At 41.3% G+C, this 12,147-nt stretch overlaps 1 protein-coding gene across 1 annotated transcript in view; it reads right to left on the bottom strand.

Moving 5' to 3' along the window:
* MICAL2 (microtubule associated monooxygenase, calponin and LIM domain containing 2) overlaps positions 1–12,147 on the bottom strand; it is a 75,614-nt gene that overhangs the window by 42,401 nt on the left and 21,066 nt on the right. Inside the window, exons 13-21 of the mRNA XM_088525847.1 lie at positions 12,022–12,134; positions 8,955–9,026; positions 8,221–8,370; positions 7,575–7,682; positions 5,922–6,140; positions 5,599–5,700; positions 4,826–4,960; positions 997–1,098; positions 491–565 (exon numbers count right to left, since the gene is read on the bottom strand). Coding sequence (XP_088381973.1) covers positions 491–565; positions 997–1,098; positions 4,826–4,960; positions 5,599–5,700; positions 5,922–6,140; positions 7,575–7,682; positions 8,221–8,370; positions 8,955–9,026; positions 12,022–12,134 — 1,076 coding nt within the window. The remainder of the gene's footprint in view (positions 1–490; positions 566–996; positions 1,099–4,825; positions 4,961–5,598; positions 5,701–5,921; positions 6,141–7,574; positions 7,683–8,220; positions 8,371–8,954; positions 9,027–12,021; positions 12,135–12,147) is intronic.

Here is a 12,147-nt window from a genome sequence, read left to right as displayed (position 1 = left end):
CGAGGGCGCCGCTCTGCATCACTGCGCTCCACCTGGTCAGAGGTCAGTGCAGACGCGTGTCCTGTCGCTACCGCCGCTGCCCCTGTTGTTACCCACACGCGCACGGGCGCTCCTGATCCCGGCCTGCTCTGTGCCTGCTCTGAGCAGCACACAGACCCTCAACGTACCAGCAAGCAAAGGTGGAGGAACAATTTAATGTTAAACTAACATTAAATTACAGCTGCCGCTGTAACACTCTTGTGTTTGAAAGTGTGAATACTAGCGCAAGGCTGCCACGAGGGCACCTATCCTGCCGCGACGCATCGCCTCAGAGAACGAGCCATGGGAGCATTTCCAAACAAGCAACCATGCAAGTGCACAAACATCAAGAAAATCCCGTGTTAATGGAACAGGTCAGATAGACAGTGAAGCTGAAGCAACTGGAGGTTAGTGTTGGCTGTCCAGCAAGACTCCACAGCCCAGCACAGCCCCTCGCTCGCCTTGCTGGTACCTGACAGCTCTGAGCAGAAGACGAAGGAGAGTGGGAAACAGGGCAAGACCGCGGAGCTCTGTCCAACGACCGGCTCTGAATTCAACACAGAATATTGCCAGAGTTTAGAGACAGCTCCCTTCAAAGTCAAGCACAGTGATTCACTTGAATGTCAAAATAAATGCATAAATAGGTACTAAATAAAACTTTCTCTAGAAGTCCAATTAATAACTATCTTTCTTTTACCTAGTGCACCAGTAATTACATTTAATAAAAACATCCTAAAGCTAACTCATACAAACAAGTAATAAAAAAATATACAAATAGAAGACCTGGTGAGCAATGTTTCCAACATATCCACGCATCAGCATGTTTTGACAATTTGCACCTGATCTTTTAATAAGAGTTGGCCTAGCACCTTTCATCATGCCTACAGTGTTCCACAACCCAGGCCTTGAGCTGGGATGACAGTCAGGAACAGGGCTCTTTTAAGTCAAGTTATTGCTTCTTTGTGGGTTTAGCCTTACCCGTTCAAGGGGGGGAAGCTTGGGCCTGTGATCATTCATATACAGATCGACAAGAACTTCAGCCACAGCTCCAATTGCACGTGACACCTTTCCTACAGTCGTCTAACCAGAAATGAGAGAAGATGAAGAATTGAAGCAAGAGCTTTAGTTATTTTTGAAAAAAGAATTGAATGAGAAAGGAACAACAACAACAAAAAAGAAAACATGCAAATGAATGCAAAGGGCAGCAGAGCATAAGCAAGTTCATGCATAATCAGCATGGCCCAGCTGGTGGCCACACAAGGAAAGGCCTCCTCACACTTGGACACTTCTTCTGGAGGATGATGGGGAAATAGCAGTTGGGAGCAAACGCAGCTCAAACAGCAAAACGTCTCAAGACGTGTCCGCAGAAGGCACCGAACAGCTGAGCAGGGAGGTACTGACAGCACATGAAGCAGTCCGTATGAGATCCTTAAACAGGCAACTTGCTTGCAATGGCTATCAAGATGGGATCATTGTGATAGACTAAAAATACATATTTTTTTTTCCACTGGATTTTTGAAGCCTGGGTTATATTTCAGAAAATGGGCAGAAAAAGGCAAAATGTAACATCTACCCCCCAAACCATAGCATTTTATAGCACATTCTAGGAAAATGCCCTAAAAGTCCCATAAGGACTTGTTTTGTTAATGTTCTAGTAGGAGTCACTCTTCTCTTAACAGTGCCTCACCTCAAGAGTAGGGAACACCTGAGAAACTCTGCTCAAGACGGGAACACGCTTCCCTTACCTGCTTCACCAGTGTCAGTGTCAGACTATTTCTAACTAAACTAATGAGAGGGGCCTGCAAGGAGATTCCTTGGGCTGTGGCTCCAAACTCATGGGGGACAGCGCACAGGCTACCTCGGCCAGCCCTCCTGGGGTGGCCAGGTCACCAGAGCATCATCATCATCATTGTCACTTACACCAACACTCAGCCCAAACTGCAGCAGATATAAAACAATAGAGCATCTCTCAAAACGATCACCTGCTGCCACAGGATAGACCCTCACCATTTCCAATCAAGAGCGTTTGGTTTGCTCTGCCACAGTGCAGAAGTTACTAGCACTTTCAGTGCCTCAGTGCTGACGTGCACAGCAGCAGGGACACCTTTCCAGGACACATGAGCTAATGGTCTCTAGTTCTCTGTTCATTGAAAAAAGGTTGCAAAGGCTTCAGAGAAATATGGCAAGATTTGCTACCCTTAAAGTTTACTGTGGTGATTTTGATTTTATAGCCAAAATAAGATCTCACAACCTCTCTGGCAACCCAAAGGGCTGCAAAAGTAATGCTGGTACAGCCAGACACGAGGCCAGCACTTTCTCCTTCCAGCCTAGAGAAACCGTGATCTCACATCTTGCACCCCATCAGTCCCTAACAGTGGCCAAATTTTAAGCCCCAAGCTTCCTAATGCAAGGATTTTTCCACTGCCACTACCCAACTCCTGTCAATTGAAGAGTTTTTAAATATCAGAAAGTCATTCTGAAGAAAGACGAAAAATATAAAGGCAATGGCATTTATGACATTTTAAAGAAATTTAAAGCATAGTGATAATGTACAGTAGCTATTTTTCCTTAAAAATACTGACATATAAAAATATTTTTGCTAATAAAAAAGTTCAAGTTAAAGAACTTGGGAACATGTCCAGGACCTTACAGCTCCAAGCATGTTTTCAGTGTTATCCTATAATTAAATTAGCCTTTAATATTCAAAGATGTAAAATATGCATACTAAGATGAAAAAGGCCATTCAAAGGACAATTTTCTGTACTGCTTGGTTTTATTTAATATAAATTATTTAATATAAGACTATTAAAATGTCTTTCAACATCTGCACAACTTATTGGATAAAAAGAACAAAGTAAACTCACAACTGTATACTATAATGCCATCCTCAATTGTACATTTATATTAGAATCCAATAGCAGAGTGAGATTAGTTGCTCCTAAAAGAAAACCGAGTCCCCTCGTATTATTTAAGGTTACAGAAGCCCGATTTCTCCTCCCTAAATTCTGCACCTGGGAATATGCTGAGCAACGTTAGGCTGCATACTGCTTATTGCCCCATAAGCTCCTAAGTTCAGGAGAATGTTGCAAGTCAGCTGAAGCAGGAAGTTTACCTTGAACTAGTCACACGCTGAAGCAATCACTTAAGCAACTGGTGCTTAAAGTGCAAGTATCTGAAGCTCAGGAAAAGTATCACTGAGCTTGAACTACACCTTGCAATTCGCCCCAGCAATCAGGCTTGCTTGATTTCTGTTCTCCACCCATTAGAGCAATCTGTGTCAACATCAAGCAGTCAAAACAAGAAAACTGCATGCTTACATATACGCTTACAATATTATTAAAGGGAAGCGTTCTTGTAACAAATGTAAATGCACATTCCATGTGAAAGCAAAAGGAATTTCAACTTAACTTAGCTGCCAAAAGCTTTCTGGCTACTCTCATTTCCTAATGGACAACTACCAACACAACAACTGTTGCTCCTGACCAGCAGAGCAGGTAGAAAGCAGAAGACTTGAGGACTAACTGGATCTCCTTTTAGAGGATCTGAGTAATAAGGATGCATGGAGCTGCACATGTAGGATGTCCTTCTGCTGGCTCACCCATCCCAAAACTCTGCTTTTGTTACAAAGCCTAGACTTGCATAATGATACCTGCCAGAAGAAAGACCACAAATGCTAATTCTGAGTCCTATAAACCCACCCTTAAAATAACAGGAACGCAGGCAATAACCTGCACATAAGAACAAGTTGAACACAGAGAGGTTAAAAAAAAATACTGTTAAATTAGCATACACAGTATTTGAAAGGGTGTACCTGAGATATTATTAAACATTATTTACATAGTGCTGTATTGTTTTAGTAAGTGCCTTACAGAGTATGCAACTACTTCCACACACTGAAAAGTGTGAAGTGGTAAAAAGAAGAGACAAAACTCTCATGTGAGTGAACAACAGGCAGTAATATTTTCTAAACCATTTTGTAAACCTAAAGCCTGGCACAGGCAATACCTCCTGAGTGACAAAAAGTGATAGGTGAATTCAGATGAAATTGCAGGGGACTGGGAGTTATCGCAGCGCCTGCCAGGCTCACGGTGCCCTCCAAGGGCTTTGGAGCTGGTGTCTTCCCAGGGAACGAGAGGGGATGGGAGGCTTTCCCACCACCCATGCCAGACCCCAGGATGCCTTGAGTGCTCCAGGGCAGCTCTGCACCTACCCGCACGGCTACTGCTGAGGCTGCATGCCCAACTCCCTGCCACGGGGCTGAAAAGTCTAAAAAGATCTGATATTTTTCTTATATTTTTCAATGAAGAACATTTTTTCCCCCTACTCATACAACCATAACATGTCTCCTCTTTTTAAAATAATCACCATCATCCAGCTGCTTTCCTTCAGGCTAGGCTGATACTCCTAGGAAAACCAAGATAAATACTGCTCAAGCCCAACCAACCAACCCCATATGATCCAGTTTGCTACACAGTGTTAAGCACCTCATCCTCCAAGGCCTGTCCAGGGTATTATCTAAAAACAAAGCATTTAAAAAGTAGCAGTCATGCAAAATTAACAGGATTTTTGCTCAGCTTCTGAAAGATACTTGCTCTGCTCTTCAGCTGTCTACCTAAATTATTTTAACGATTATTTTCCTCTTACAAACATGCAGAAGTAACAGGGCAGGGAAAAGAGCAAGCTTTCACTCTTAGGCAAAAGACAGACTATGCAACAACCCCTCTGTGTGAAGGCAGCAGTAAGCCATCCCTCAAGAAGCATTAGCACAAATTTGGGTTTTACAGGAGTAACCCGTGACTAAGAATACCTGTTTGGAAGGAGCAGCGCGGGGAGCTGAACCGACAGGTGATGGAGAAGAGGCAGCAGATGAGTCGTGAGGAGGAGGAAGGCAAGGGGGAGCTGGGGGCTGAGTGTGGCATAGGCCTTTACTAGATAGCTTATTCTGTGTAGAGCAGAAACAGAGAAGAGTATCCAAGAGAGAAGGACATTAGCAGAGGTTAGGAAGATATTTTTAAACTTATGCATGGAAAAAAAAGTCAGGAAGATAGCATCTGCCCAATTCTGCTGTGTATTCCGGCAGAGTGAGAAGCCCGGCAAAACAGTGGCAGCAAGCAACCATCATACTTGGTTCTCTCATCAAAACTACTTCCTGGGAAGAACAGAGCAAAACTCTAACCACTGAATTGTACTTGATGGGGAGCTACTGCTCCCCAATTCATGGGAAATTCTGAGAGCTCCCAGCAGATGTGTAAGCACAAGACCTGATTTTCCATACCACATTTCTCTTATGTTGATTCTGACTATCTTGATGATTGTGCAAGACCTCAATCCAATTTTGCAATGGTATTTAAACAAAATGCTACCAGTTGCACTGGAATCTGAACCACTTATCAGATCCACTCAGGATGAAAAGAAATTTAAATACAGAAATGCCTCACCCCACCCCTTCAAAGTATTATATATACATATTTATTTATATATATGTTATATAAATAACCACACATGCATATATATATATACACACACATACACACATATAGTCTAACTAACATTTCTGGAGCTGCAAAACTTAATATTCACCTTTGGGAACTCCATGCATCCAAACATTGAAGCAAGATGTGCTGCCTTCTCTTTAATGTTCTTTTTATGGAATTCCCTATTTGCTATGGTCTGAGCCCTTTTCTGCAGTGACAGGCAGGAAAGGAAAAGCAAGAAAAGAAAAAGAGAGGAGAGTTTAGTTAAGTCACATATATTGTCAGAACACAACAAGAATGTAGAAAGACATACTTGTATCAATATAACCTAAAATCAGGAGAGAAAAAGCCAGCATGTCCAGGGAAAACACAGCATACCGACTAATAAATGCACTTAACAGACAGAAAGAAAAAGAAATTGCTTGTCACCTGTTTCATTTTTTCCTCCAGGTGCTGAAGACGCTCAAGCACTCCAGAAAGTACAAATGCAGCAGAACTGGCAGACGTGAGAGTTTCAGAGTTTTCTGAAAGACTGCGCTGGATTTCTGCTTTTCCTACAGTCTTTGCTCTCCTGGCCGTTTGCTCAGGACCACTGCAAGACTGTTTGGGTTCCCTGACCTCGCCTTCAGGCCTAGCTACCACCTGAAACTGGGAAACATGAAGTGAAGAAGCCTGCCTTTGGCGCTCTCATGCAGCACACAGCTTTTAAGGGTGCTTGTTAAGGCGTAGCACAGCCATGCACACAGTGAGCAACGAAACCTTGCGGCACTCTCTGCATTACGCTGCCTGCCCTGCATCCCATGCCCATGTCCATGCACTGAAATGTGTTAGTGCTGCACCACTACTGCGGGTCTTGCCATCCTTCTACACGTTACTCTCTGTTTTTATGAAAAAGATGCAAAATCTCGCCAGGGAAAAAGGACATGACATCATCTCCCTTTCTAGGACTTTTAGTAAATTACATTGTCACAGCCTGCCTTAAAGTAAGGAATCAAACTATATATATATAAAAAAAAACAGTAGCCTACTCTTCCCTAAGTCAAGCTATAATGTACTTCAGATGTAAAGCACTTACTGAGCAATTTGGAGTAAGGCTCTGAATTTGCACTAGCATATAAAGTGACATTTGAAGTACAAGAAACAACAGGCTCATTGCAGCTTTGTTAAATTCAGTTTTTAAAATAAAAAGACCAGCTGGAAAGTCCAAAGTCTTTTAATTCATTGCAATTGACCATCTTGAGTAAAGACCTTAATTTTCCAAATTTCTAAAATTTAAAAATATTCTGTCAATCAACATATGGTGTGCTGCTGATACAATGTAATACACATCTTCCTTCAATAGCTCATCACCAGATTATGAATTTTTTTCAGCCAGTCTGCAGATCTCCACATTTAATTCAGATCTCATTTTGCTACAGATTATACTTAATATATCACTATACGGTATTCACTTCCTTTTGAAATTAAAATATAAAGTGAATACCAATATCACTCTTAATTTCTCTCTTAATATTTCTAAGATATTAGAAAATTTTGCCCTGTGTATGTGACACTGGAAATAGCTTCCAGCAGGGATTTTCTCTACAAATTCCATTTAAAGATATAGAAAGTCTGGGCATCAATCCCAGCTTTTGATTGCTCAAGGCTTTATCTTACACATCTTTGTCAGTTTTCTTGGGTTGAAAACTCCCTTTCCTTTATCATTACAACAGCTCAAAGTGCTGAGTACATGCTTGGGCTCTTTTCATGTACTGCAGTGATTTTCTTGGATACAAGATGTAGATACACAACAATGTCCATACAGTCTGAAATCTGGGCACAATGACACCAAAATCCAAAGCCATGTGTTTTTAGTGCATGTTACATGCAGTTACTAATTCTTGCAGATGATCTTCTCATCTAGTCAGGGAAGCACAAATGACCTCAAGCTTCAGTGTAATTTTCACTAATGCTAAATAGAGCTGTTAGGTATGCAAATTACATATAATTTTATGTATTTTGTAGTTAAGCAACAACATGGAGTTTCCAGCAGTTAGAGAAACAGAAATCAGGTTATCAAGAACAACCCTGATGAATTCCTACCTGCCTTTTCGGTTGCGGTGGAAGAAGACTCGGATCCTTAGCTTTAGCAAAGCGAGGATTAGCAGCAAGGCCAGGAGAAGATAGTGGGGCTGGACTACCTACTAGCTCCTTGTAAAGCATTTTTCAAGTTTCAAAGACAGAGTGGAGGAGGGAGAAAAGAAAAAAGAACAAGACGACAGTAAACAGGACTTCCAAGATCCTTCTCAGAAGACAGAAACTAGAGTTGCTTACAAAGACAGGTTACTACAGACCTTACCACCTTAGTGCCTTTACAGTATGGGGGCAGGAGGGCAGGTGGAAGTACTTCTGCACTACCACAAGAAAACAATTTAGGTTTTGAAAACCAACAAAACAGGCAAGAAACCTACAGAGAGACCTACCAGAGTGTTCCAGAGACTACTATTTTGCTATGCTTTACTAATATACAGTATATAAATAAGCAATGGGCAATCTATATCCTGGCTGGTCACATTTGTTCCCTAGGCACTGAGAGGAATACATTTCATTTGTGTAAAGTACAGGAAGAAGAAAAAAAACCCCTATTTCAGACACATTACGAATCCATTTTTCCCCTCTGAAATCTTCATGATCACAGGGTGGGACTGCAGTTCTAGTTTCAAACATGATATGTTCTTTTATAACCCACCTGTCTCCGAAAAATTGTACTTGGAGCATTTTCTTCAAACTTTGCCAAGAGCTGTGTTGCCATTGATTTAACTTTATTCTGGTTGGCGCCTTCTCTACCATCACTTGGTTCTTTCCCAGAATTTGACCCTTGGCTTGAAATACCTGAAGCCTGTAAGGAACCAGAAGACTGTTTTTCTCATGCTTGTACATGACACTGATGAAGACACAGACAGAGAGATAATAACATCCTTACCAGCAAAAAAGGAAAGGAAGTCTACAATTTCCTGTTTAAAATAAGACAGTTCAGTGTACAAGAGTCACTAAATTCGCTTTGTTCCCAGAGCACAGTGAGAAAGGGAATACAAACTGGTACTTGGTGACTCCCCAGTTTATCACCAGTAACTCAGAGAGAAGGAGCAGGAAGCAAGCAGCAATGCAAATCTTCTCAAAACTCTTTAAGCAAAAACTTCTTTAAATGACTGAGTTGGGAAAAGGAACAAACAAACCAACTCACAATGCATCAGATGTTATTGGGTCAGAAAAAAGCCCCAAAACCAGAGCAACTTGGGTAACAGCCTCTTGCCCACCAACTGCCTGAAGGCAATTTAGTTATTTTTCAGTATACATCATGGTAAAAATCAGGATTTTAAGACGGTAGATATTTGTACCCCCACCTCCCCCCACCATCCCATGAGGCCAGGCCTGGATGCTCAGCTGGGAGCCAGGGCTGCGCCAGCACTGCCAGGTACCCACCTCCTCGAAGGCACCGAAAAGCCCTTTCCGACGTCTTTTGTTAGTCTCATTTTCTTCTGCTTTCCTTTCGACCTGAAAGCAAAGCACGTGGATTACTGCCATGGCTGCTCCCTGCACCCAGCTGCATCCCTCCACACCGGTGACTCTCACAAGCAGGTGAACATGGCCTGGCCGAGCACTGAGCAACGTGAGCAGAAGGTCCATGGGCCGAGGGGCTCCCTCCTGGCCCTACCTAACAACAACAGTCAACCTCAACAACAACAAAAATCCCAACACCGACAAAAATCAATCAATTAATAGTCACTCTCACGCTCTTGCCTCCCCATTTCTTTCTGCCTAGGTATCTGCACACCCATCCGTCATGGAGATGGATCCACTTTGGAGCAGTTATCTTCCTCACAGGTTTGTTTCCCTGATCATGTTCATCCCCCTGACTGTGGATTTACATAGTACTTAAGCACATAAATTCTGTGTTTCGTGTTCAAGCAATACATGTACTTAATTATTTTACTGAAGGAGATATCATACAGCGCTCAGTCTGCACAAAGTTTCAAAACAGTCAATACTTAAAATTTTGTATCATTTCTTACTACATTCAGTTTTAAAGAGCTGGCACAATTTAGGAAAAAATGACATATATACTACATGAAATATGTAGTTATGACTTGGAGAGCTTTTTGGCCTGATATGTGTCATGGTAGGTTATATTTCTGAACAGCAAACTACATCCCAGTCATTTGCACTTGCTCATGCTGCAACTCAGTGATTGCACAGCCAGTTTAACACAAAAAATAGGATAAAGAGAGATCAAAGAATACAGGCTTCCTTTTTACATGTTCACTGTTTATTATAAATCATTGCGCAGTGAATGGAAGCAATCCCAAACAACTTCTGGGCAAATCCCAAATGGATCAGATGCTGATATGCTGATCACTTGGTGTGCTTTGGTGCGTGGCCTTTCAAGCAGCAGCAGCTCTCCCTAACTCAGCTCAACATTACTTGTAATCGTGAAGCTCCTGAGCATGAACAAACAACATAACAGTACAACATATTCCGTATAATACCCTGTACCACATAAAAGCAGAGGTTGATGGAGTGAATAAAGCCCTCACACAGAGGGCTTTAATTACCTGGCTTACAGAGAAGGGAAAGGCAAAGCCGTGCAATTGCCCAGCGAAGCGCCAAGCAAGAGGGCAGGCCCTCGTGCCAGAGCACCACACGACTTGGCAATGCAAAGCTCTCCTCACTACTAACAGTCCAGCAGTCTCTTTACTTCTGTGAATAACTCAGGGAAAACAACAACACTGGAACCACAAAAAATATATATATCCTAAGAAAGTCACCACAAGAAAAAGCGATGTTTACTTTGCCTACCTGGTTTCTCACTGCTTGGTTAGCAGGGAAACCTGTCCCTTTGGTTTGCACAAATATAGGTGGCAAGGAGAAGTTATTTCCTAACAAAGACCTCTGAGGTTACTGAGCAACTGACTCCACAGGATTTGAAAGTGTGTTTATGAAAGGAAATTATTCAAGACATAAGTCAGTGAAAAAGACCTGGACATTCTAGAGTAGTTTTTCAGAGGACTAAAAAAAAAAAAAAGTTATATATATAAGTTGTATATGATCCACAAATAACTAAAGTACACATTTTATATATATATTTTATATACATATATATATATACACACAAACACACTCACTCAAAAACTTAGAAAATAAGAGAGAAATTTAAAAAGCAATGTATTAAAACAGTGAAAACTGTAGTACGTAGACATACTCCCAATTTTATATACTCCCAAGGACACTAAAGTTAAAAAGGAGTGGGAAATGTGTACTTTTGCAAGAGTTTGCATTGGCAAATACTGCATAAGGAAGTAATAAAGTTAAGTACAAAGGAGGTCTGTTTAAATAAAAAAAAAGTGGGGGGGAGACGACTGCAGAATCATCATGGTTGCTCTGCAGTTTCAGGCTAGCACAAGAAACTCAGACATTAAACAGCTTTGGATTAAGTTGTTTTTCAGAGAACACAGAAATGAACAATTTGGTGGCCAAGTACACGGTGCTGTAGAGCTGCAGCAGCTGGATTGGTGCTGCTGACCTTGAGCCAGTTCTTACACACACTCCCCACTTAGAATGAAGTCAAAATGAGGGGAGGCATCACTGTGAAAGCAAAGTCCTGAAGAGGACCAAGTTAGTGAATAGGCAGCCGCAGGGTTTCTACATCCACGGAGGGCTTGAAGGTTCCCCCTCAAAACTGACTATCAATAACCAGAGTGCTGAGAACATCCACTAACTGTCAAAATTTCAGCTTTAGTTAAATAAATAAACAATAAAAAGCCACCACATCTCCCGCCCTCCTCCCCCCCCCCCCCAATAATAACCCTTCCAGAGCTCAAGTAACTATTTGAACGGATATATAATATCTTGGCTAAAGGTGTATCTCAAGAAATATAAAACTACACTACTATTTTTCTTAAAGACATCAATAACCATGCTTAGAAGAATTCCTTTCCCACATCTTCCTGAAAATCTCTAAAACAATGTCTAGCATTGTGCAAAATCTCTTCAAAACACCTGCTGGAAAGTTTTCAAAAAGCAAAGATAAAAAGAAAATATGAGTATTGGAGCCAAGCTCTGGATTGTTTCAAGTTAAAAAATATAACTTATAAACAAACTAAATGAAACACTCACCCTTACATTTATTTACGTTAAGAAGGATTGACATGGAGAATGAATGCAAATGCTACCCAACTAAACCCAAATTCTCACTGGGATTATGGATTTTTCATTTATGAGGAATGCTTAATTGGGAGTATTATTAATGTTTCACTGATTAGAGAGCGACAATGTTTCAGATTTAGTTTTACAAAAGCGGGTGCCTATAACGCTTTGTTTAGGGGGGAGTCTTGATTTATTTGCTTTACTATTTTTTAATATGCTCAGAAATATCTTTCTATGGGACTTTTAAGATTTGAATATATAAAATATTTCCTTTTAAGCCTGAAGGCTTCTTTTTGCCTTTTAAAAAGAGGGAGGTTTATAGGACAACCCTTCCCTCACAACTTACCTTTGGTACTCGTTTTCTTGGTAAGGTTAAATTGATGTAATTATTGAAGATCAGGCTTGATGATTTTGCTGAACAAAGGTCATTACTCTCTCCATTTTGCTTGTCCCCAGCATCTGTTCCGAAGAG

This window comes from Tinamus guttatus, unplaced genomic scaffold (assembly GCF_059628265.1).
Source record: "Tinamus guttatus ecotype Peru unplaced genomic scaffold, ASM5962826v1 Tinamus_guttatus_pri_ptg000240l, whole genome shotgun sequence".
NCBI classification, from domain to species: Eukaryota; Metazoa; Chordata; class Aves; order Tinamiformes; family Tinamidae; genus Tinamus; species Tinamus guttatus.
The sequence above is the reverse complement of the archived record's forward strand: the minus strand, read 5'-3'. Positions and strand labels throughout refer to the sequence as shown.